Source organism: Staurois parvus, unplaced genomic scaffold (assembly GCF_062004578.1).
Source record: "Staurois parvus isolate SC_StPar_1 unplaced genomic scaffold, SC_StPar_1.0 ptg001926l, whole genome shotgun sequence".
NCBI classification, from domain to species: domain Eukaryota; kingdom Metazoa; phylum Chordata; class Amphibia; order Anura; family Ranidae; genus Staurois; species Staurois parvus.
Genome location: NW_028319722.1, coordinates 24,741 through 49,627, shown reverse-complemented (window position 1 = coordinate 49,627; position 24,887 = coordinate 24,741). Strand labels below are relative to the sequence as shown.

Here is a 24,887-nt window from a genome sequence, read left to right as displayed (position 1 = left end):
CACCTAGCGGTCTATGGAATGAAGCATCGTACATACGTGACACCTAGCGGTCTATGGAATGAAGCATCGTACATACGTGACACCTAGCGGTCTATGGAATGAAGCATCGTACATACGTGACACCTAGCGGTCTATGGAATGAAGCATGGTCCATACATGACACCTAGCAGTCTGTGGAATGAAGCATCGTCCATACGTGACACCTAGCGGTCTGTGGAATGAAGCGTCGGCCATACGTGACACCTAGCGGTCTATGGAATGAAGCATGGTCCATACGTGACACCTAGCGATCTATGGAATGAAGCATCGTCCATACGTGACACCTAGCGGTCTATGGAATGAAGCGTCGGCCATACGTGACACCTAGCGGTCTATGGGAATGAAGCATCGTACATACGTGACACCTAGCGGTCTATGGAATGAAGCATCGTCCATACGTGACACCTAGCGATCTATGGAATGAAGCATCATCCATACGTGACACCTAGCGGTCTGTGGAATGAAGCATCGTACATACGTGACACCTAGCGGTCTATGGAATGAAGCATCGTCCATACGTGACACCTAGCTGATCTATGGAATGAAGCATCATCCATACGTGACACCTAGCGGTCTGTGGAATGAAGCATCCTACATACGTGACACCTAGCGGTCTGTGGAATGAAGCATCATCCATACGTGACACCTAGCGGTCTGTGGAATGAAGCATCCTACATACGTGACACCTAGCAGTCTGTAGAATGAAGCATCGTCCATACGTGACACCTAGCGGTCTGTGGAATTTAGCATCCTACATACGTGACACCTAGCGGTCTGTGGAATGAAGCGCCATCCACACGTGACACCTAGCGGTCTGTGGAATGAAGCATCGTCCATACATGACACCTAGTGGTCTATGGAATGAAGCATTGTCCATACGTGACACCTAGCGGTCTGTGGAATGAAGCATCCTACATACGTGACACCTAGCGGTCTGTGGAATGAAGCGCCATCCACACGTGACACCTAGCGGCCTATGGGAATGAAGCATCGTCCATACGCGACACCTAGCGGTCTTCTCTCTGCACATCCACAGACGCCAGACACGGCCTCCGCTCACACAGATCAGACGTGACAACACGCACATTCCAATCACAGAACGGGTCACGGCCTCCATACTGACAGATGACACGCATTCCGCACATAGCGCCTGGTACAGCCACACCCAGCAATCTCTGCCAGACCTGGGAGGTGTACTACTGTACTCAGCCTCTGCCTGTCCACACCATGCGCTGGAGGGTCCACAACACGCAGCAGGTGCGCACCCAACGCACAGTACACCACAACACGCCTCTCACAGTGTGCATTAGAAGCTGCGGCAAGTCAGATAGAGCTCCGCCTCACTTCCTGGCTGGAGGACGACCAGCATCATCTAGCCCTTTCCTCCCCAGCATGACTGTCCCTGGCCAAGTCCCTTTCATTTATTGGGTTTCAGTTCCTTAAATCATGGAGGCTCAGCGTCTGACGTGGGTGTTACCTAACGTGGTCAGCATGCAAATACAGCCTGCTTAGGAACACCCACCCATCAAGACGTCAATATTTGCATAACTCCTCCCACTGCTTGCATCATGGCTGAGGGATCTGGAGAGGCGTACCGAGGCACAATCGGGAGGGACAGCCCCCAGCCAGCCATGATCTGTCTGCACTGCATAGAGAAGCGCAGAGACCCAGTGATGACATCACCAAGTCTAAAATAAGGAAAGCATTGTAAATGGAAAGGCTTTATTTAGAAATGTAATTTGGGGGGGGAGGGGAATACCGGCAGATTGAATGTTAGCGATGAGTACAGGACGGTCTGTAAGCTCTTGCACAAATTAAATCATAAAGCGCAATACAAAGATCATTGTGGAGGTTAAAGAAGAAAAAAAAAGACCTCGACGCAAATCGATCGTCACGATGGAGCGAGGAGTAAACAGGAAAGATTTCATGAAAAGGGGGAAGTCGGGATCACTTTCTGAATGATGTGAAATCATCCGCCGGATCCGTCCTTTGTGACCTCTGTGACCCAAGAAGGCTTTTCATTGGTCAAACCTCCCCTTCCACAGCGATGACATCACCGCCACGTGGACCCCCTCGGCCCTGCTGACACCATCATCCTGGTGTCACTGGCCAGCAGATGTGAGCTGCTCACTAACTTTGTGACACGGAACATTCAAGTTATTTACCCCCCCCCCCCAAAATAAGGCAACTTCAGATGAAATTATGGGTGGGTCCGCCATTTTGTTTTCTGGAGCTTATTGTACTTGTCTGGAGTTCCACTTTAACATCAATAAATCTGTGAAAACCAGAAAAAGACATGGGGGGGGGGGGGGGGAGTGTGTGTGTGTGTGGGGGGGGGTGGAGGGGGCACTGGGGGATGGGGACAGACTAAAAAATGCAGCTTTGTTCTGCAGATTGAACTTACCAAATCTCTTACATAGCCTGGCTGTGGAGGGCAATGCCGAGAAATGGAGGAGGAGGAAGGGAAGGGAAGGGAAAGGAGGAAGGGAGGAAGGAAGGAAGGGAAAGGAGGAAGGGAGGAAGGAAGGAAGGGAAAGGAGGAAGGGAGGAAGGAAGGAAGGGAAAGGAGGAAGGGAGGAAGGAAGGAAGGGAAAGGAGGAAGGGAGGAAGGAAGGAAGGGAAAGGAGGAAGGGAGGAAGGAAGGAAGGGAAAGGAGGAAGGGAGGAAGGAAGGAAGGGAAAGGAGGAAGGGAGGAAGGAAGGAAGGGAAAGGAGGAAGGGAGGAAGGAAGGAAGGGAAAGGAGGAAGGGAGGAAGGAAGGGAAGGGAAAGGAGGAAGGGAGGAAGGAAGGAAGGGAAAGGAGGAAGGAAGGAAGGAAAGAGGAAGGAAGGAAGGAAGGAAAGGAGGAAGGAAGGAAGGAAGGGAAAGAAGGAAGGGAAGGAAGGGAAAGAAGGAAGGGAAGGAAGGAAGGGAAGGAAGGGAAAGGAGGAAGGAAGGGAAAGAAGGGAAAGAAGGAAGGAAGGGAAAGGAGGAAGGAAGGGAAAGAAGGAAGGAAGGAAGGGAAAGAAGGAAGGAAGGAAGGGAAAGAAGGAAGGAAGGAAGGGAAAGGAGGAAGGAAAAGGAGGAAGGAAAAGGAGGAAGGAAAGGAGGAAGGAAAGAGGAAGGAAAAGGAGGAAGGAAAAGGGAGGAAGGAAAAGGAGGAAGGAAGGAAGGAAGGAAGGGAAGGAAGGAAGAAAGGGAAAGGAGGAAGAGAAGGAAGGAAGGAAAGAGGAAGGAAGGAAGGAAGGGAAAGGAGGAAGGGAAGGAAGGAAGGGAAGGAAGGGAAAGAAGGAGGGAAAGAAGGAAGGGAAGGAAGGGAAAGAAGGAAGGGAAGAGAGGAAGGAAAGAAGGAAGGAAGGAAGGGAAAGAAGGAAAGAAGGAAGAGAAAGAAGGAAGGAAAGAAGGAAGGAAGGAAGGGAAAGGGAAAGAAGGGAAAAGAAGGAAGGGAAAGAAGGGGAAAGAAGGAAGTGGGAAAGAAGGGAGAAAGAAGGGAAATAAGGAAAGAAGGGAAAGAAGGAAGGAAGGAAGGAAAGAAGGAAGGAAAGGAAAAGAAGGAAGGAAGGAAAGAAGGAAGGAAGGAAGGAAAGAAGGAAGGGAAAGAAGGAAGAAAGGAAAAAGGAAGGGAAAAGAAGGAAGGGGAAAGAAGGAAGGGATAGAAGGGAAGGGAAAGACGGAAGGAAGGAAGGAAGGAAAGGGACAAGAAGGAAGGAAGGAAGGAAGGGAAAGAAGGAAGGGGGCGGGAGGGAAGGAAGGAAGGGAGGGGGAAGCGAAAGGAAGGGAGGGAAGGAAGGAAGGGGAGGGAAAGGGAAGGAAGGGAGGGAAGGAAGGAAGGGAGGAAGGAAGGAAGGAAGGGAGGGAAGGAAGGAAGGGAGGGAGGGGAAGGAAGGAAGGGAGGGAAGGAAAGAAGGAAGGAAGGGGAAAGATGGAAGGAAGGAAAGAAGGAAGGAAGGAAGGGAAAGAAGAGAAGGAAGGGAAAGAAGGGAAGGAAGGAAGGGAAAGAAGGAAGGAAGGGAAAGAAGGAAGGAAGGGAAAGAAGGAAGGAAGGAAGGAAGGAAGGAGGAAGAGGGAAGGAGAAAGAGGAAGAGGAAAGAGGAAGGGAGGAAGGTAGAGATGGGGGACAAAACAAAAAGAGCAAATGAGATTTACGGCAAACAAGCAAAAGAAGAAGAAAGTTCTGCATATCTTCCCAGAACAGAATCCAGCCACAATATGCACATTACCTTCAAAAAAATAAAAACACCAGAAAAGCCGAGTGACAGCAAAGTGAGAGGTGGAGGCAGCGGTGGAGAATGCAGCACACCTATACAGTCAAGCAGTACAAAGCATTGATCACAACCCATTACCAGTGTGACTCCGGATCCACATCCACAGAGTACAAATCACATTAATAATTGCTGAGCTGCATAACTGAGACCCCAAAGTGGATTTCTATGTTTGCAGCCAATTTGGGAGAACCGGCTATTGCTGCTACATCCTCCCATTCCCAGAGAATAACTTCTAAAAAACAAAAATATTTAAAAATCACTATTTATCGGTTTACTTTGTTAAAATTCTCCCTAGCTTTCCCTCCTATGTAATGAAGGGGACTAAGGAGATCGGATTACAATATTTACTCCCATCTGTTCTGTCCTGGCAGATCTCATTACTAGTTGTAAACTAGCCTAGTCACTGTCTTGCACATCGGCACTTTTTATTTATTATTCTCCACATGTCCGTCACTTTTCATTCAGGATTGTATGGTGTAGGTCTTTGGACCCACCCTGACCTCTAGGGTAAGGATGTGTGACCATCAGGTTTCTTCCTCCCCTGCCTTGGGGGGAGGGGGGGGGGGAAAATCTCTCTTTGTAGACCGGTACTTGTTGGTTGCTCTGGATGATCATGAGAGGGGTCTGCTGAGCCTTTTGGCTAGGTGGACACTCCCATGGGTCACATGCCTGATGAAGGGGTCCTGATGAAGGGGTCCTGATGAAGGGGTCCTGATGAAGGGGTCCTGGTGAAGGGGTCACATGCCTGATGAAGGGGTCCTGTGAGACTCCGAAACGTTGCCTTGCTGTAACTATGTGATCGTTTATTAAAGCTTTTGGACCCATATTGGTGATCCTCGGTGTGCTGGTGACATTCTCCCCATTTGACACACCCTAGCACACTTATGTGTGCGTTCATATGCACTTTTTTGCCCCACTTTGGTGTTCACTAGAGTTTGAATCGGCCCTCAGGAAAAGATCATAATCTGCAATGCGTACTGAAGTACGGAGTCTAGGGAGGCGCTCATGATTGCATGAGACGGCCAGATGACATTTCTTGCTGGTAACATGCAGATCACATTCCGCACATTTCCCCCGCCACGGCACATCCTGCTTTTACAACAGCTTTGTGTCATGAGACTCTGTGGGACAGAACCATCCCATATGACCTCCATAGCAGCCACTTCCTGCATGCTCCCGTAATATTAACCCTTTCAGAGATATTCATAAAAGGGCCCGTCTGTAATTGACAACTGACAATAACCAAAATGGGAAACTGTGAGTTGGTAGAATAATGGAATATATTCTGTAGTTTCACTAGACACAAGTCAATTCTTAGTCTGGCATATCAATATCCCCCCCATGTACCCGGCAATTGAGGCCTTGCAGTATCTTCTGGGTAAATTCTATGCCGCAGGGTCATGGCTCTTGGTGAATGCCCTTTGAGAGACGCTGGCAAAGTCTCCCCACTTATACCAGTCACTTCCATGATACGTCACATGCAGGCCAAACATATGTGGACCCCCTTCCAAATGATGGAGGTCAGGTGTCTCCAGTGAAGAGTCCTGGCAATCCTCCATCACACAAAGACATTGTAGATAATTGTGCTCTTCCAGCCTTGTGGTAACAGTTTGGTGAAGACCCTTTTCTGTTCCCCCATGACTGTCCGTGTACAAAGCCAGCTCCATAAAGACGTGGAGGACCATGTGGAGGAACTCAAGTGTCCTGTACAGAGCCCTGACCTCAACCCTACTGAATACCTTCGGGATTAATCGGATTGTGACCTCACAAATGTTCCTTTGGCTGGTTGGACACAAATTCGCACAGACATACTCCAAAATTTTGTGGGAAGCCTTTCCAGAAGAGTAATGCCAACTCAACGGTGAAATGGTTTGACCAGTTTGGTGTGGAAGAATTCAAGCGCCCTGCACTGAGCCATGACCTTAACCCTACTAAACACCTTTGGAATGGGAAAGTCTTCCCAGAAGGATGGATTGTATGGCTGCAGGGTCAGCAGACACTACAATCATATTGGCATACAGACTGCATTTCCCAAGACCAACACTACCAAAGTTTTAAAGAAAGGGGATCCACAGTTCTCCAATTTGTACTGGCCATAATTTAGGTCATACACTAATACAGTGATATTTGCTCTCCAACCAGCTGGAGTTTCCAATACTTTCTATTCATGCATGATGTTCCTCACCTACCACCACAATCTCAACCTTACTGAATACCTTTGGGATGAATTGGAACACCAACTGAGAGAGACAGGTCTTCCCATCCAACATCAGTACCGGACCTCAAAGAATGGCACAAATTGCCTCCAGAAGAGAGGAGGATGGCATAATCACAAATTGAGCAGCTCTATATTTATGCCCATGGTTTTGGAATGGGATGTCCATCAATCTCATATCAGTGTGATGGCCAGGTGTCCACAGATGTTTGGCCAAACAGTGAATTAGATGGTGTCCATGGGACTGAAATCTGATGCTTAAAGAAAACCTGTTCTTAGCACATACACCACAAAACAACAAGGTCACTTTAATACTTTCCTCTCCAGGAGCCCTCCCCCATTGTACTTCCCTTCCTTTCACCCCCTCCATTCTGTTTGACTGCTGAAACTAAAGGAAAGTTGAAAGAAGTTGTAGCTTACAGGCTATGGACCCTTGTGACAGCACTGATTGGCCAGTGCAATAATGGGGAGGGAGTCACACTCACATGCCTGACCTATTGGCATATACTTGAAGTACCTTTTAGTCTTCAAAAGGGCTTTTTTTCATATTCCCCTCCTAGTCTTAGCTGAAGTCCCCCCACTTGTTCCTCCTACTGCAGTGAGGGCAGTGATCTCAAAAATCCATTACTGTACAACTCCAGGGTGCAAAGGCAAAAAGAAGCCCCGGAAGCCCTGTAAGCACCCCAAGCCCTCTTCTGTGGTGCAATGCAAAACCATTCACCAGTGCCAAGACCTCCCCATTGAAGAAGGTGGTGGGAATGGCAGTACCTGTTTGTTCTTGTACTTCTTCAAATAACGGGGTGAGACGACGCACTCTGGGTTGATGTCAGAGTTGACCTGGTCAGGAATGAACTGAGGGTCTGGGTTTAGGTGTTGCATCTTCAAGAAGGACAAGATGTTCTGGACTTCCAGGTTGTAGGAACTGTCTGCCATGGTCTTTCCCTTGGATGCCAATCTGCAGGCTGCCATCCAGTGAGCATATTGCTTCTCCTACAAGATGGAAAGAAGGAGCTGTAAATGAATGTGAGCCTTTCCCTGGACAACAGCACTCAAGATTTTTGTCCGAAAATATATAAATATATATATATATATATATATATATATATATATATATATATATATATATATATATATATATACACATACACATATACATATACATACATATATACACACACACACACACATACACACATTTTTATACACACACTATACACCCCTCCCAATCATGTGATTCAGGTGCTCCAATCCCCTCCATGGACACAGCCAGGGGCGGGGTCAGTAGGGGGCCCCATGAGATGCCCCTGGTACCTTTTTTGAGTTTGGGATTTTTTGAGTTTGGGCAAGGACACAGGGGCCCCATGATCCCCTATTGCCCGGGGGCCCCATGAGTTGTCAGTCCGCCCCTGGACACAGGTGTATACAATCAAGTCCCTAGGCATGCAGACTGCTTCTACAAACATTGGTGAAAGAATGGGTCGCTCTCAGGAGCTCAGTGACTCCAAGCGTGGTCCCGTGATAGGTGGCCACCTGGGCAATAAGTCCATCCGTGACATTTCCTGGCTACTAAATTTTCCACGCTCAACTGTTAGTGGGATTATAACAAAGTGGAAGCCACTGGGAACAACAGCCACTCAGCCACCAAGTGGTAGGCCACGTCACATGACAGGGCGGGGTCAGCGCATGCTGAAGCGCACAGTGCACAGAAGTCACCAACTGTCTGCAGAGTCAATAGCTAAAGACCTCCAAACTTGATGTGGCCTTCAGATGAGCCCAACAACAGTGCGTAGAGAGCTTCATGGAATGGGTTTCCATGGCCAAGCAGCTGCATCCAAGCCTTCCATCACCAAGTGCAATGCAAAGCGTCGGATGCCGTGGTGTAAAGCATGCCGCCACTGGACTCTAGAGCAGAGGAGGCGTGTTCTCTGGAGCAACCAATCATGCTTCTCTGTCTGGCAATCCGATGGCCATGTCTGGGTTTGGCGGGTGCCAGAACGATACTTTCCTGACTGCATTGTGTCAAACGTAAAGTTTGGTGGAGGGGGGATTATGGTGTGGGGTTGTTTTTCAGGGGTTGGCTTGGCCTCCTAGTTCCAGTGAAGGGAACTCTTAAGGCAACATTTTGGACAATTTCATGCCCCCAACTTTGTGGGAAGAGTTTGGGGATGGCCCCTTCCTGTTCCAACATGACTGCACACCAGTGCATGAAGCAAGGTCCATAAAGACATGGAGGAGCCAGTTTGGGGTGGAGGAACTTGACTGTCCTGCACAGAGTCCTGACCTCAACCCCATAGAACACCTTTGGGATGAATTAGAGCGGAGACTGTGAGCCAGGCCTCCTCCCCCGACATCAGTGCCTGACCTGACAAATGTGCTTCTGGAAGAATGGTCCAACCTTCCCATAGACACCCTCCTAAACCTTGTGGACGGCCTTCCCAGAAGAGTTGAAGCTGTTATAGCTGCAAAGGGCGGGGCCAACTCAATATTGAACCCTACGGGCTAAGACTGGGGGGCAATTAAAGTTCATGCGTGTGGAAAGGGCGGGGCCAACTCAATATTGTACCCTACGGACTAAGACTGGGGGGCCATTAAAGGTCATTTGTGTGGAAAGGGCGGGGCCAACGCAATATTGAACCCTACGGACTAAGACGGGGGGGCCATTAAAGGTCATGTGTGTGGAAAGGGCGGGGCCAACTCAATATTGAACCCTACGGACTAAGACTGGGGGGCCATTAAAAGTCATGTGTGTGGAAAGGGCGGGGCCAACTCAATATTGAACCCTACGGACTAAGACTGGGGGGCCATTAAAGGTCATGTGTGTGGAAAGGGCGGGGCCAACTCAATATTGAACCCTACGGACTAAGACTGGGGGGCCATTAAAAGTCATGTGTGTGGAAAGGCCGGCCGCCCAATACTTGGGGCAATATAGTGTATATAGGAGGAGAAGATGAAGGCGTCTTACATTGTCACAGCGCAGCCAGATTTCATTCATTCCTTCAGCCACCGGGATGAGGAGCTTAATGATGAACTTCTGTCCGGAAATGTTGACATCGGGGGTCACTTCACAGCCTGGAAGACACAAATCCAGGTTTAGCGCTCATGCAGTGTTGTGCATTCAGACATTGATCGGCTATTATGTAAAAAATAAAATGTATCGGCAATATAGTGTATATAGGAGGAGAAGATGAAGGCGTCTTACATTGTCACAGCGCAGCCAGATTTCATTCATTCCTTCAGCCACCGGGATGAGGAGCTTAATGATGAACTTCTGTCCGGAAATGTTGACATCGGGGGTCACTTCACAGCCTGGAAGACACAAATCCAGGTTTAGCGCTCATGCAGTGTTGTGCATTCAGACATTGATCGGCTATTATGTAAAAAATAAAATGTATCCAATAGCATCAGATATACCGAACATTGTAACTTATTTCATCTACCCAATGAAAACACAGCGATTCAATACAACAAAATGTCTCAAATGATTATCTCCACGCAATCTGGTTATAGAATACAATGTAACATTCAATATACACAACACAATCATAAAATATTTTTTAAATACATTTCAAATATACTGTATGTCCTTAAAAATACAAATATACATTTATGGAATGCATTTAAAAATATATGTTAAATGACTTTTTTTATATGTTTAAAAATCTTAAAATTTTTTAAATATATTCTTTAGATTTTTTTAAACATATAAAAAAAGTAATTTTAACATATTTTTATATATATTTGTAAATGCATTCCAAAAATGTATATTTGTATTTTTAAGGACATACAGTATATTTGAAATGTATTTAAAAACATTTTTTTTTTTATATATATAATTTTGTAATAAAAAACACATTTCAACTCAACATAATAAAAGAAAAAAAGAATTATATATATATATATATATATATATATATTATATATATATATATATATATATATATATATATATATTTTTTTTTTTTTTTTTTTTATTGAAACTTATTTTAAAAATATTCTTCCCAAATATATTGGTAAATATTTGAAATACTACAATTTTGGCCGCATTCAATATATTTCAAATATATTTTTCTTTGATGTGGGTTGTTCTGTATCGAACATGTGGAAATGCACATGCACTACACAAGTGTACTGAGCAGGTTTTTTTCTCCCCCCCACCGACATTCACTTTAAAATCTCTCTCCCATTTTGTGACCATGTGGGAAGCTTCCTTTTTATTCCCGTAAGGCGGCAGACATGGAGGTTTACATAACCAACAGGATTTTTGTTGCCTTGCCTCCCTGTGCAGCATCTGCCGCTCCCATGTCCCGGCTCTCCGCCTCTCCCAGAATTTTGTCCTAGGCTACGTCTTCCACACTGAACGCCATTTTCCCGAACGCGTGGGCAGCGGGACAAGAAACTGCTGAGGCTTGCCACCATTGTGGTTTTTGCGGAGACGGTCGTATCGTGGAATGTTTTCCTTGCTGACCATCGCTGGGTCTAATGACGGCCACACAGTCTGTCTTCTATTTGTCACGTCAACAACATGGAGTCAGGCAGATACCAATACTCAGTCCAGCCCCCAGTTCCAGGATGCAGAACGGCACCCCAACCCCCCCCCCCCCCTGCAAACAAATAGAATGAGCAGGCCTCCCTGTGCCTGCTCTCAGCCCCCCCCCCCCCCCCCGGATCCAGCTGTCCATGGTTTCCATAAACTGCGCATGTATGGCCAAAAACAGCAGGGAGGTAGTGGCACACACTTGGTAAATCTTGTGTTGGCTGTGGGTGGCTGGGATGTGCGTGTTGGAGCATGGGGTGACAACAGGAGCTCAGAGCAGACATGAAGCTATGGGCCACTGGATGCCAGCCACTGATCTGGAGCATGCTCACAGCAAGGACAGTGTGGCTCTTCACGTGGCACCCTTTCCATAACAGTGTGAGAGTCCTGTCCCACCGTTCTGGTCACTATATGCATGGAGTTTGCATGTTGTATGGGAGTCTTCCCCAACTCCAAAAACATGCTGATAGGATAATTGTCTGCAGTATAAATTGTATGTGAGGCAGGAAGATTGTAAGCTCCTGAGTCCAGGGACAGAGGTGAATGTACTGCTGGCGTTCTATAAATAAGATCCTGTCTCACGGTGAACCTTCAATCAGATGACTCCAGCGATGAGGCATTCCTTCATCCACAGAGCAGGTCAGCCTTCCCAAAAAGGCATTCCTGGCTCCGTCTGCCATGACTCCGCTCTGATATCATCACCTGGCATCCAGCGTGTTTACTGCACCGCTCAACAGACGCCTGGAGCCTGCCCCGCCACGGAGAACCCGGCCAGATGGATCACGTATCACAGGATGAGAACCCATCCCCTACACACTGACTGCAACCAGATCCCAGCACAGCCCACCGCACATTGATACCTCCAACCAGCCACCGCAGATCCCAGCACAGCCCACCACACACCGATACCGCCAACCAGCCACCACAGATCCCAGCACAGCCCACCACACATTGATACCTCCAACCAGCCACTGCAGATCCCAGCACAGCCCACCACACATTGATACCTCCAACCAGCCACTGCAGATCCCAACACAGCCCACCGCACATTGTTCCCTCCAACCAGCCACCACAGATCCCAGCACAGCCCACCAATACCTCAAACCAGCCACCACAGCCCACCGCACATTGATACCTCCAACCAGCCACCACAGATCCCAGCACAGCCCACCAATACCTCAAACCAGCCACCACAGCCCACCGCACATCGATACCTCCAACCAGCCACCACAGATCCCAGCACAGCCCACTGCACATCGATACCTCCAACCAGCCACCACAGATCCCAGCACAGCCCACCGCACATTGATACCTCCAACCAGCCACCGCAGATCCCAGTACAGCCCACCACACACCGATACCGCCAACCAGCCACCACAGATCCCAGCACAGCCCACCACACATTGATACCTCCAACCAGCCACTGCAGATCCCAGCACAGCCCACCGCACATTGATACCTCCAACCAGCCACCACAGATCCCAGCACAGCCCACCAATACCTCAAACCAGCCACCACAGCCCACCGCACATCGATACCTCCAACCAGCCACCACAGATCCCAGCACAGCCCACCGCACATGGACACCTCCAACCAGCCACCACAGATCCCAGCACAGCCAACCTCACACTGATACCTCCAACCAGCCACCACAGATCCCAGCACAGCCCACCAATACCTCAAACCAGCCACCACAGCCCACCGCACATCGATACCTCCAACCAGCCACCACAGATCCCAGCACAGCCCACTGCACATCGATACCTCCAACCAGCCACCACAGATCCCAGCACAGCCCACCACACATTGATACCTCCAACCAGCCACGGCAGATCCCAGCACAGCCAACCTCACACTGATACCTCCAACCAGCCACCACAGATCCCAGCACAGCCCACCAATACCTCAAACCAGCCACCACAGCCCACCGCACATCGATACCTCCAACCAGCCACCACAGATCCCAGCACAGCCCACCGCACATCGATACCTCCAACCAGCCACTGCAGATCCCAGCACAGCCCACCACGCATTGATACCGCCAACAAGCCACCACAGATCCCAGCACAGCCCACCAATACCTCCAACCAGCTACCACAGCCCACCGCACATCGATACCGCCAACCAGCCACCACAGCCCACCGCATATCCATACCTCCAACCAGCCACTGCAGATCCCAGCACAGCCCACCGCACATCGATACCTCCAACCAGCCACCGCAGATCCCAGCACAGCCCACTAATACCTCCAACCAGCCACCACAGCCCACCGCACATCAATACCTCCAACCAGCCACCACAGATCACCAATATTTCCAACTAGCCACCTCAGATCCCAGCACAGCCCACCGCACATCGATACCTCCAACCAGCCACCACAGATCATCAATATTTCCAACAAGCCACTGCAGATCCAGCACAGCCAATTACACATCGATACCTCCAAATCACAGCATAGCCCACCACACACCGATACCTCCAACCAGCCACCACAGATCACCAATATTTCCAACCAGCCACCTCAGATCCCAGCACAGGCCACCGCACATTGATACCTCCAACCAGCCACCACAGATCACCAATATTTCCAACCAGCCACTGCAGTTCCCAGCACAGACAACTGCACACCGATACCTCCAACCAGCCACCACAGATCCCAGCACAGCCACCACACACCGATACCGCCAACCAGCCACTGCAGATCCCAGCACAGCCCACCACACACCGATACCTTCAACCAGCCACCACAGATCCCAGCACAGCCCACCTCACACAGATATCTCCAACCAGCCACCGCAGATCACTCTGCTGCACTCTGCTTACTGTAAGGAGCCCAACCTAGCAGGCCAAGTGTTGGATGCTAGGTAGCTAAGGCAATGCAAAAGCATCGCAGCGAACACCAAATGAACCCTAGTGGCGGCATTGTGGTGCACTGCATTAGAGATTTTGGGCCACGTCTGATTTTTGGCGCCGTGGCTGCACATACTTTTTAATGGGCTGCCTTAGCACAATGCACACTATTGCGTGACATAACACTAAAGCACTGCAAAAATATACACGGGCCTAAAAAGGGTAAAGAAATGTCCCTTTCCAGAATCTACCAAAAATGGAAAATTTCAGCTTTGGGTGGAGTGACCCGTTTATCATGGACTGCATGGAGAGGATTTCATTGGATCTGTACACATCTACATACACAGAGTGATCCGAACCCCCCGAATAGGACAACCAACAAACCATTTTCCCCGGGAAGAGAACCTGTCTTACCCCTCAGGTTCATCTGGTGAGCCGGCATCCCATTGGCTTCCTCTTTACTCTTGTAACAAGATATTGAGGTGTCCCTTAAATGTGCACCAGTACTGCTTGTAGCCCTTCAGAGTCAGCTTCTTCGGTCTGCGATACAAAAAACACACCTTAGAAGACATGGCCCCCTTTTCCTTTTTTAAAGTATATTTAAAGACAAACTTTTTCTCTTGGTTTTGGACGGAGTAGGGAAGGGATAGACCCCCTGTCAGGTTTTTATATCTATACTTGTATAGAGGATTCTGCATATGAAAGGTTTCTATTTATTGATTTTGTTTCTATTGGTTGAGCTAGATAGACGTGTCTTTTTTTTTCATTCTATGTAACTCCAGTTGACCTCTGACCCCTGACACTCAAGCTGAAATGTCAGGCTCAGAGAATGAAGTAAAGCGAATATAAACAACGGAAGACTGAATATTGATATTTCTATATAAGCTCAGCCTTGACCTTTCATTAAGGAATCCCCATGTGTTCCCGAGTACAGAGCTGGGTGACCCACATACCAGGGTGAGGGACACTTCACCGGGGGAGGGGATGAGGGGGAATATGGTATCACTCGTTGGCTTGGGCAAAAATAATCCCAAGTTTGTGCTGAAGACCACAATGGACTGACTGAATGAGTCGCTGGTCATGGGTGGATGTTTGTGTGGGTGAGTAGGGAGATGTCCCTCCGGTAGGTTGTGCCCAATGATGGATAATGGTGGTGAGCCCTCCTAGGGCTGGGGGCTGCTTCCTTCTTGGTATGGCCTTAAGGTCGTTTCCACATGTAGACTTGGAATAGTAGAAGAGATGGAGCACCCAGCGTCCCGGAAGGGGCGCCCAGCGTCCCGGAAGGGGCGCCCAGCGTCCCGGAAGGGGCGCCCAGCGTCCCGGAAGGGGCGCCCAGCGTCCCGGAAGGGGCGCCCAGCGTCCCGGAAGGAGCGCCCAGCGTCCCGGAAGGAGCGCCCAGCGTCCAGGAAGGAGCGCCCAGCGTCCAGGAAGGAGCGCCCAGCGTCCAGGAAGGAGCGCCCAGCGTCCAGGAAGGAGCGCCCAGCGTCCAGGAAGGAGCGCCCAGCGTCCAGGAAGGACCCAGCGTCCAGGAAGGAGCGCCCAGCGTCCAGGAAGGAGCGCCCAGCGTCCAGGAGGAGCGCCCAGCGTCCAGGAAGGAGCGCCCAGCGTCCAGGAAGGAGCGCCCAGCGTCCAGGAAGGAGCGCCCAGCGTCCAGGAAGGAGCGCCCAGCGTCCAGGAAGGAGCGCCCAGCGTCCAGGAAGGAGCGCCCAGCGTCCAGGAAGGAGCGCCCAGCGTCCAGGAAGGAGCGCCCAGCGTCCAGGAAGGAGCGCCCAGCGTCCAGGAAGGAGCGCCCAGCGTCCAGGAAGGAGCGCCCAGCGTCCAGGAAGGAGCACCCAGCGTCCAGGAAGGAGCACCCAGCGTCCAGGAAGGAGCACCCAGCGTCCAGGAAGAATACAGTTTTCATGGTAGATTAGGAGGAGTTTATCGAGAGTAGGACCGTGCTCCATCTGTTGAATGCTGCTCCGGGAAGCATAGCCGACACTCTCAGTCTTTTGTCTGAATTCTCGCAAATATTTATAGCGTTCAGCAACAGCCCTGAAGAAATGAGAGCCTATCTCCCGAAACGCGTTGCCTTGATGCACTTGTCGCTACTTTCAAGAAACGCCTCTCAATCCATCAAAACTGTATTCTTTTGGACCCCAGGAACTCCTTTCCTAATATTTTAAATAATAAACAAGGGAAAGGATAAACCGGACATGTTTTAGAATCAGTTTTATGGGGAGTCAGAACTTTAGCGTTGGGGTTCTTCGATCGATGACTGCAGAGACCGTGCATGGGTCCTGGGCTGCTCAACTTTTGAAGGACTCTGACATGTATGTGCAAGGAGGAGTTAGTTCTTTAGTGGAGGGGGAGTTAAAAAAAAAAAAAAAAAAAAAAAAAAAAAAAAAACTACTTTGGATGATTACTAAATCTGCCTAATTCTATTATTACATACTACTGTACTATGAACTCAGGGCTGTGGATCATTGTTTTTGGAGGGGAAGGGGGGTAGTCTTGGGCACCTACCTAGAGGTGGCGCACTGCCACCATCACTAACACCAGTACAGCTCCCCAATAGAAATCTCTCCCCCCACCCCCCAGTGCATCGCTGCTTCCTCCATGGAATCCCCCCCACCAGACAAGGCAGTTCAGACTGGGCTCATTGAAGGAAATGCTCCATTGGCTGCATCATGTGATTGGAGCCTATGAGGGGCTACAAAGTCTCTGAACTGTCCATCTCCAAGTTCTGGCAAGAGCCGATGAGGGACTAATGAGAGCCTCCCTCTCTCTGAACTGCCGCTGTCCATCTCCGAGTTCTGGGAGGAGACGTGGCTGCAGAGTTTTGGGTGTGCACCCAGTGTCAGTGCTAGCTGCAGTGCCATGTATGCTCTGGGGAAAGGTGGATCCCCCCATCCCCCTCCTTATCTACGCCCTGTAATGCAAACTGTAGATATGTATTAGTAGAGGTTCCTTAAGCCTCTTGAGGACTTCTCAATGGTAAAAAGGTCAATAAAAGCCGCTGTACAGTGTCAGTTCAAATACTGAACTAGATTCCCTATTTATTTACCGCCCATCCCCCAACTAAACCTAATTCATAGGGTAAAGCAGAAGAACGTGAATCCAAATACAAATGCTTGAAGTTTCTCAGCACAATATATGAGAACTTTGAAAGCAAGGACGTGAGACAGGAGATATTTGTACTTACTTAAATATTTTTAGGTTGTCTGTTAGTTCCGGTATGGAGGTGATGTCACCCTGTATAGAAGACAACGGACTGTTATATATGGGAAGAGATGATGGATTGTGCAGTCAGAGAAGCAGAAGAACGTGAATCCTTGGTAGAAGGCCATATGTGGTGCACAGGAATCGTCTCTGCTGGGTCTTGGAAAAACACTTTGCAAAGAAACCAAGACATTACTAAAATACTTACTGCCTGCCTGTCCCTCAAATCTTCCCCCAATCCAAACATTTTACAGTCAATGGGACATGTGATGAGGAGAAATCTTCCAATGGGGGCAACTAAAAGGGGATTTTCCCCTCACTTTGGTGAGACATTCTGTTGGGTCTCAGAGATCGTAAGTGAAGAGAAATCTCCTCAGTGGGACGCAGACGGGAATGAAGCTTTCCCCAGCTAGGGTAAAATTCTCAAATATTCACCTACTTGGCGTTCTGCATAACTGGGTTCATATCCCAGGGGAACGGACTTCCTCATGTGTTAGAAATGTCAAGAATGGCTGTAGTCATCGAGTTGGATCTGAAGTGCAAGACAGTGGCAGTACGAGATAGGTGGTAGCATTGAGCGAGGATTCTGGTGTGTTCTGGCATTGAAGTAACTATGGTCAGATATCCCGTCACTCATTGTTCTGGCGGTATCTTATCTTGTGACCTCAGATGGGACTGGGCCGCACTTGTGGTCCCGATCCACAAACTTACTTCTAAATTCCCTCACTGGAGTGTAGACCTTTCCAATTCCCTCACTGGAGTGTAGACCTTTCCAATTCCCTCACTGGAGTGTAGACCTTTCCAATTCCCTCACTGGAGTGTAGACCTTTCCAATTCCCTCACTGGAGTGTAGACCTTTCCAATTCCCTCACTGGAGTGTAGACCTTTCCAATTCCCTCACTGGAGTGTAGACCTTTCCAATTCCCTCACTGGAGTGTAGACCTTTCCAATTCCCTCACTGGAGTGTAGACCTTTCCAATTCCCTCACTGGAGTGTAGACCTTTCTAATTCCCTCACTGGAGTGTAGACCTTTCTAATTCCCTCACTGGAGTGTAGACCTTTCTAATTCCCTCACTGGAGTGTAGACCTTTCTAATTCCCTCACTGGAGTGTAGACCTTTAATTCCCTCACTGGAGTGTAGACCTTTAATTCCCTCACTGGAGTGTAGACCTTTAATTCCCTCACTGGAGTGTAGACCTTTCTAATTCCCTCACTGGAGTGTAGACCTTTCTGTCACTTGGGTCATCACAACATACAGGAGGTCAAAATGTAGAAGAACCGCTTACCAAGATGGTGGAAGTCTTCCCTCCTTCCAGAGTGATCTCCAGGTCGGACAGAGCTGCATCAACCTCATCGACTTCCTTATCGCTGTTGTTGTAATGGTTCTCCGAAGACATCATGGAGAGTTTGTTGATATGGTACTGAAACAAAACAACAGTGATGGAACGTTCATCATCATGGGACGGCTTCAGATTCTATCGTCTTGTACTCGGACATCAGAAAAGATGCCAAAAACGGCCAATTTGTAACCACTTGGGCCCCAAAGCCATTTCTGGCACTTTTTGTTTTCATTTTAAAAATGAGTATTATAATTTTATTTTATTTGTTTTACTAAAAAAGGTCTTAGAACTCCCCCAAACATATTTTTTCAAAGCAGAGGCCCTAGAGAATACATATGGTAATTTTTGCATATTCTTTTTTATGTCACATGGTATTTGCGCAGCGGTTTTTCAAATACAATTTTTTGGGAAAAAATACACTTTTTTGAATTCTAGTGCCAAAAGAAACAAAATAAAAAAACAAAAAACAAAACAAAAACAACTTCCCCCCCCGCCCCCAACAAAAAAAACAATACATAACCCAAATTTTACGCCTAGTAATTAGATGCCAAATATGCCACACTTTACAACCACAAATGCCTGTGCAACAGCGGCAAACTACGACACTTTAAATCAGCGACACTTTTTAAACGGCAACGACGGCACTTTAAAAGCCTTTACAGGTGACCACTTTAGATATACAGAGGAGGTCCGGTGCTAGAATTACTGCCCATGATCTGACGTTCGTGGTGATACCTCACATGTGTGGGACAATTGCGGTTTGCATGATTGCGGGACAGACATGTTCATTCGCCTTTACGCATGCGCACGGGGGCACTTTACAGGTTTTTTTCTTACTTTTATTGCTGTCACAAGGCAAGGAAACATCCCCCGTGACAGCAATGGGCAGCGACAGGTACTCTTTAGAGAGGGATCTGGGGCTCTGCAAGACCCCAAATATCTCTCCTCTGCATTGAACAGCATTCAAAACACCAAGATTTTTAAAAATGGCGCCAGAAGTTTCCGAGTAAACAGGAAGTGATGTCAGGTCACCGCTTCTGGATTATTAAGGGAGAGCCGAGTATTACTATATACTAAATGACAGATTATATATTCCAGAAATTCTGGGTTTCCTATATAAACCATGGCTTGGGGTACACTTTACCCAGTGGTCTCCAAACTTCGGCCCTTCGAGCACTATTCCTCCCACTGACACCAATGATGGGGCACTATTCCTCCCACTGACACCAATGATGGGGCACTATTCCTCCCACTGACACCAATGATGGGGCACTATTCCTCCCACTGACACCAATGATGGGGCAATATTCCTCCCACTGGCATCAATGATGGGGCACTATTCCTCCCACTGACACCAATGATGGGGCACTATTCCTCCCACTGACACCAATGATGGGGCACTATTCCTCGTACTGACACCAATGATGGGGCACTATTCCTCGTACTGACACCAATGATGGGGCACCATTCCTCGTACTGACACCAATGATGGGGCACCATTCCTCCCACTGACGCCAATGATGGGGCACCATTCCTCCCACTGACGCCAATGATGGGGCACCATTCCTCCCACTGACGCCAATGATGGGGCACCATTCCTCCCACTGACGCCAATGATGGGGCACCATTCCTCCCACTGACGCCAATGATGGGGCACCATTCCTCCCACTGACGCCAATGATGGGGCACCATTCCTCCCACTGACGCCAATGATGGGGCACCATTCTTCCCAAAGACACCAATGATGGGGCACCATTCCTCCCACTGACACCAATGATGGGGCACCATTCCTCCCACTGACACCAATGATGGGGCACTATTCCTCCCACTGACACCAATGATGGGGCACTATTCCTCCCACTGACACCAATGATGGGACACTATTCCTCCCACTGACACCAATGATGGGACACTATTCCTCCCACTGACACCAATGATGGGGCACTATTCCTCCCACTGACACCAATGATGGGGCACTATTCCTCGTACTGACACCAATGATGGGGCACTATTCCTCCCACTGACACCAATGATGGGGCACTATTCCTCGTACTGACACCAATGATGGGGCACTATTCCTCCCACTGACACCAATGATGGGGCACTATTCCTCCCACTGACACCAATGATGCGGCACTATTCCTCCCACTGACACCAACGATGGGGCACCATTCCTCCCACTGACGCCAATGATGGGGCACTATTCCTCCCACTGACACCAATGATGGGGCACCATTCCTCCCACTGACGCCAATGATGGGGCACCATTCCTCCCACTGACGCCAATGATGGGGCACCATTCCTCCCACTGACGCCAATGATGGGGCACCATTCCTCCCACTGACACCAATGATGGGGCACTATTCCTCCCACTGACACCAATGATGGGGCACTATTCCTCCCACTGACACCAACGATGGGGTACCATTCCTCCCACTGACTCCAATGATGGGGCACTATTCCTCCCACTGACGCCAATGATGGGGCACTATTCCTCCCACTGACACCAATGATGGGGCATTATTCCTCCCACTGAAACCAATGATGGGGCACTATTCCTCCTACTGACACCAATGACGGGGCACTATTCCTCCCACTCACACCAATGATGGGGCACTATTCCTCCCACTGACACCGATGATGGGGCACTATTCCTCCCACTGACACCAATGACGGGGCACTATTCCTCCCACTGACACCGATGATGGGGCACTGTTCCTCTGGCCCTTCTGAAGTCTGAAGGATAACAAACTGACCCTTTGTTTAGAAGGTTTGGCGACCCCTGCTTTAATGACTTGACTTCTGGCACTGCCTGTAGGCAGGTGCAGCTAGGTACTTCACCACTAGGTGGCGTTGTATCTGAGCAGTGTCTGGTACAGCAGGTAGTGACACCAAGTGTTCATCTCCTTTTAGCTCTCCCACAGGGTGTCATGGGTGAGTCAGCACCACACATAGGATAGGTGGGGAGAAGCACACACACACACACACACACGTGGCATGGGAGCTAAACACCCCACACCTATGAAGATGTAGCCAGCACATGTAGGCCCTGGACAGGGCAGGAGGCCGGGTGGAGTGGACCTGATCACAGGAGGAGCCAGTTGTAGACATTCTGTCCCTTATGGAGGCGAGGGCCAGGACTCCTTGAATAAGGTCCTTAGGCCAGGCTGGAGATCCCCGTGTGAGGCCACTTCCCTGGAGGGTTCCCGGGAGAGATGTACCTACAAGTAGGTGATTACACAGAGCACAGTCCTGAGAGTACTGATTACCTTGGGCAGAGGAGAGACTGTAGGGAGATGGCTGCTGAAGCACTGCTTCTGCTTTCACTTGTCAATACTGTAGACTGTCCACTATATGTGATGGACTCCGGAATGTATGTCCTTGTGATGTCACTGTAATGTGGTTTCCTGACTACCACCAGTAAAGCTTTTTCTTGTATGGACATTCCTTCCTTGGGATATAAAGGTCTAAGGCTGGGAATGTTGTGTGGAGGCCTATGGCAAGGATCAGGGCACAAGATGGCGGAGGAGTTGGCCTCAGCAGGAGGGACTGTTTTAGAAGGGCTGGAGCAGGAGTAGGGACTTGTTCTCCTGGTGCCAAAGCAAGCAAACAACAAAGCCCCTCCTACACGCCTACCTCTTTGGAAGGAGAGTCGTTTATAGATTTCAGTCCCAGGCCTACAGATATATTACACCTGCCATGCTGACACAAATGGCCACCCAATAAATGATGTGACTACAACGCAGCACACAGACGTGGTAAAGAGGTCCACCTGGGCAAATGCTAAAGTGGCGAGGAGGCCTAGTCCATGTGACTTCGATCATGATAGACTTGGTGATTGAACATCCAAAGAAGTCAGTCCTTGAGATGCTTCACATACTGTACTATGGTCTCCGGAGTTTACAGAGAATGGGGCAAACAGCCAAAAACATCCAGATGGGGCACCTCTGTGGGTGAAAATGAGATTAATGAGAGAGGTCAGAGGTGAACGGCTCAAGGGAAGTTCCCAGAAGCTCAGAGATCAGGGGTTAGCAGAAGGCCATCTCCTAAGGCACAACACAGCATAAAAGAGCCTAGGCTACAGCTGAGGAAGACCACTACGAAGAGTCCAAATCCGATCATTCTAAGAGCCAACAGACGAAGTGCCAGCAAACCTGTTTGTATATTGTCAGCAAGTGTCCAAAAAACGTTAATCCACCATAAAAAAAAATGGCTTGTTATGTCGCTCCTGAGATCTGTCTAGACTACGCGTCTACGTACAGATTTATACTCCTGCTGCAGTTACGGTTAGTTTAGAACAGCAAATGTTCTTTGTATCGCCACTGTTTTCAAAGGAATCCAAACCTCATAGCTGACCAGTAGAAGAGAACATTCATAACTCTGGATGAAGGCCAACGGTTGGCTTTGATCTCATGGAGTTTGGTTGTGTACTCAGGATTGTAACCTCTTCCCTCTTCTCATCCAACCTACACAACAGCTCAATATCAGGATGGCTTTCTGTTGTGTTTGCAGCTCTCCCGCTTCCAGAAGAAAAGCAATAACAGATGTTATTCTGGCCGCCCACCAGACACAGGATATTGGACAATCCACAAGCTGGTTTTATGTTCTAATCCTGAAATTAGAGACATCTCTAAAGATCCTCAGGGAGAGATGGCCACTAGGAGTGAGCACCTTGCACTTGCCAAGATGGCCACTATTAAACTTCATCTCTAGCGAACATAGTTTTTAAAGTTTTGGATAGAGTAGGGAAGAGGAGGACCCCCCCCCCCCCCCCCGTGGAGAACGGGGGAAGAGGGCAAGCTTTGAACATACCAGGCCCTGGGGCAAGATATGAGCCAGGGTCCCCTGAGGTTCAGCTGAGTAACCACTGCTCCAGATCAAGATTCCTATCCCTCTGATGACCACTGCAGCCAACACCCCGAAGCCCATTGGCTGCTGTATCTAAAAAACCTAACTCTTCACCCTAACCCCCCTTGTACAGTATGGCTTCCCTCCTCCAGAAGATGCAATATAGCTTCATCTAGCTGCAGGTGATGGAGATGGTGGCTTAGAGACTATATGTACATGTTATATACCGGTCCCCAACCAGGGTTCCTCCAGAGATTGCTACGAGTTTCCTGAGTAATAAGCAATTACAGCCTCTCAGATGAGAAACTTCCAACACCAATCATCTTTTTTAGCCATCTCTAAGCGAAGGGACATTCTTTCCACCGACCCCCAATGTAAGGGACATTCTTCCCACCGACCCCCAAAGTAAGGGACATTCTTTCCACCGACCCCCAATGTAAGGGGCATTCTTCCTACCGACTACCAATGTAAGGGGCATTCTTCCCACCGACCCCCCAATGTAAGGGACATTCTTCCCACCGACCCCCCCAATGTAAGGGACATTCTTCCCACCGACCCCCCCAATGTAAGGGACATTCTTCCCACCGACCCCCCCAATGTAAGGGACATTCTTCCCACCGACCCCCCCAATGTAAGGGACATTCTTCCCACCGACCCCCCCAATGTAAGGGACATTCTTCCCACCGACCCCCCCAATGTAAGGGACATTCTTCCCACCGACCCCCCAATGTAAGGGACATTCTTCCCACTGACCCCCCAATGTAAGGGACATTCTTCCCACTGACCCCCAATGTAAGGGACATTCTTCCCACTGACCCCCAATGTAAGGGACATTCTTCCCACTGACCCCCAATGTAAGGGACATTCTTCCCACTGACCCCCAATGTAAGGGACATTCTTCCCACTGACCCCCAATGTAAGGGACATTCTTCCCACTGACCCCCAATGTAAGAGACATTCTTCCCACTGACCCCCAATGTAAGAGACATTCTTCCCACTGACCCCCAATGTAAGAGACATTCTTCCCACTGACCCCCCCAATGTATGGGACATTCTTCCCACTGACCCCCAATGTTAGGGACATTCTTCCCACTGACCCCCAATGTAAGGGACATTCTTCCCACTGATCACCAATGTAAGGAACATTCTTCCCACTGACCCTCAATGTAAGGGACATTCTTCCCACTGACCACCAATGTAAGGGACATTCTTCCCACTGACCCCCAATGTAAGGGACATTCTTCCCACTGACCCCCAATGTAAGGGACATTCTTCCCACTGACCCCCAATGTAAGGGACATTCTTCCCACTGACCCCCAATGTAAGGGACATTCTTCCCACTGACCCCCAATGTAAGGGACATTCTTCCCACTGACCCCCAATGTAAGGGACATTCTTCCCACTGACCCCCAATGTAAGGGACATTCTTCCCACTGACCCCCAATGTAAGGGACATTCTTCCCACTGATCCCCAATGTAAGGGACATTCTTCCCACTGACCCCCAATGTTGATGCAGAATGTTCCATGTAGTTATACTATAGAGGGACTATAGCTGGACTGTCATTGTAAAGCTGAGCTCTATACACGGATGAAACATATAAAAGGTTACACAAATT

The 24,887-nt window shown here is 49.0% G+C and overlaps 1 protein-coding gene across 1 annotated transcript in view; it reads right to left on the bottom strand.

Moving 5' to 3' along the window:
* LOC149433253 (fermitin family homolog 2-like) overlaps positions 1-24,887 on the bottom strand; it is a 56,580-nt gene that overhangs the window by 9,854 nt on the left and 21,839 nt on the right. Inside the window, 7 exon segments of the mRNA XM_089664504.1 lie at positions 2,444-2,464; positions 7,266-7,487; positions 9,697-9,803; positions 14,296-14,368; positions 14,370-14,421; positions 17,066-17,115; positions 18,369-18,503. Coding sequence (XP_089520630.1) covers positions 2,444-2,464; positions 7,266-7,487; positions 9,697-9,803; positions 14,296-14,368; positions 14,370-14,421; positions 17,066-17,115; positions 18,369-18,503 — 660 coding nt within the window.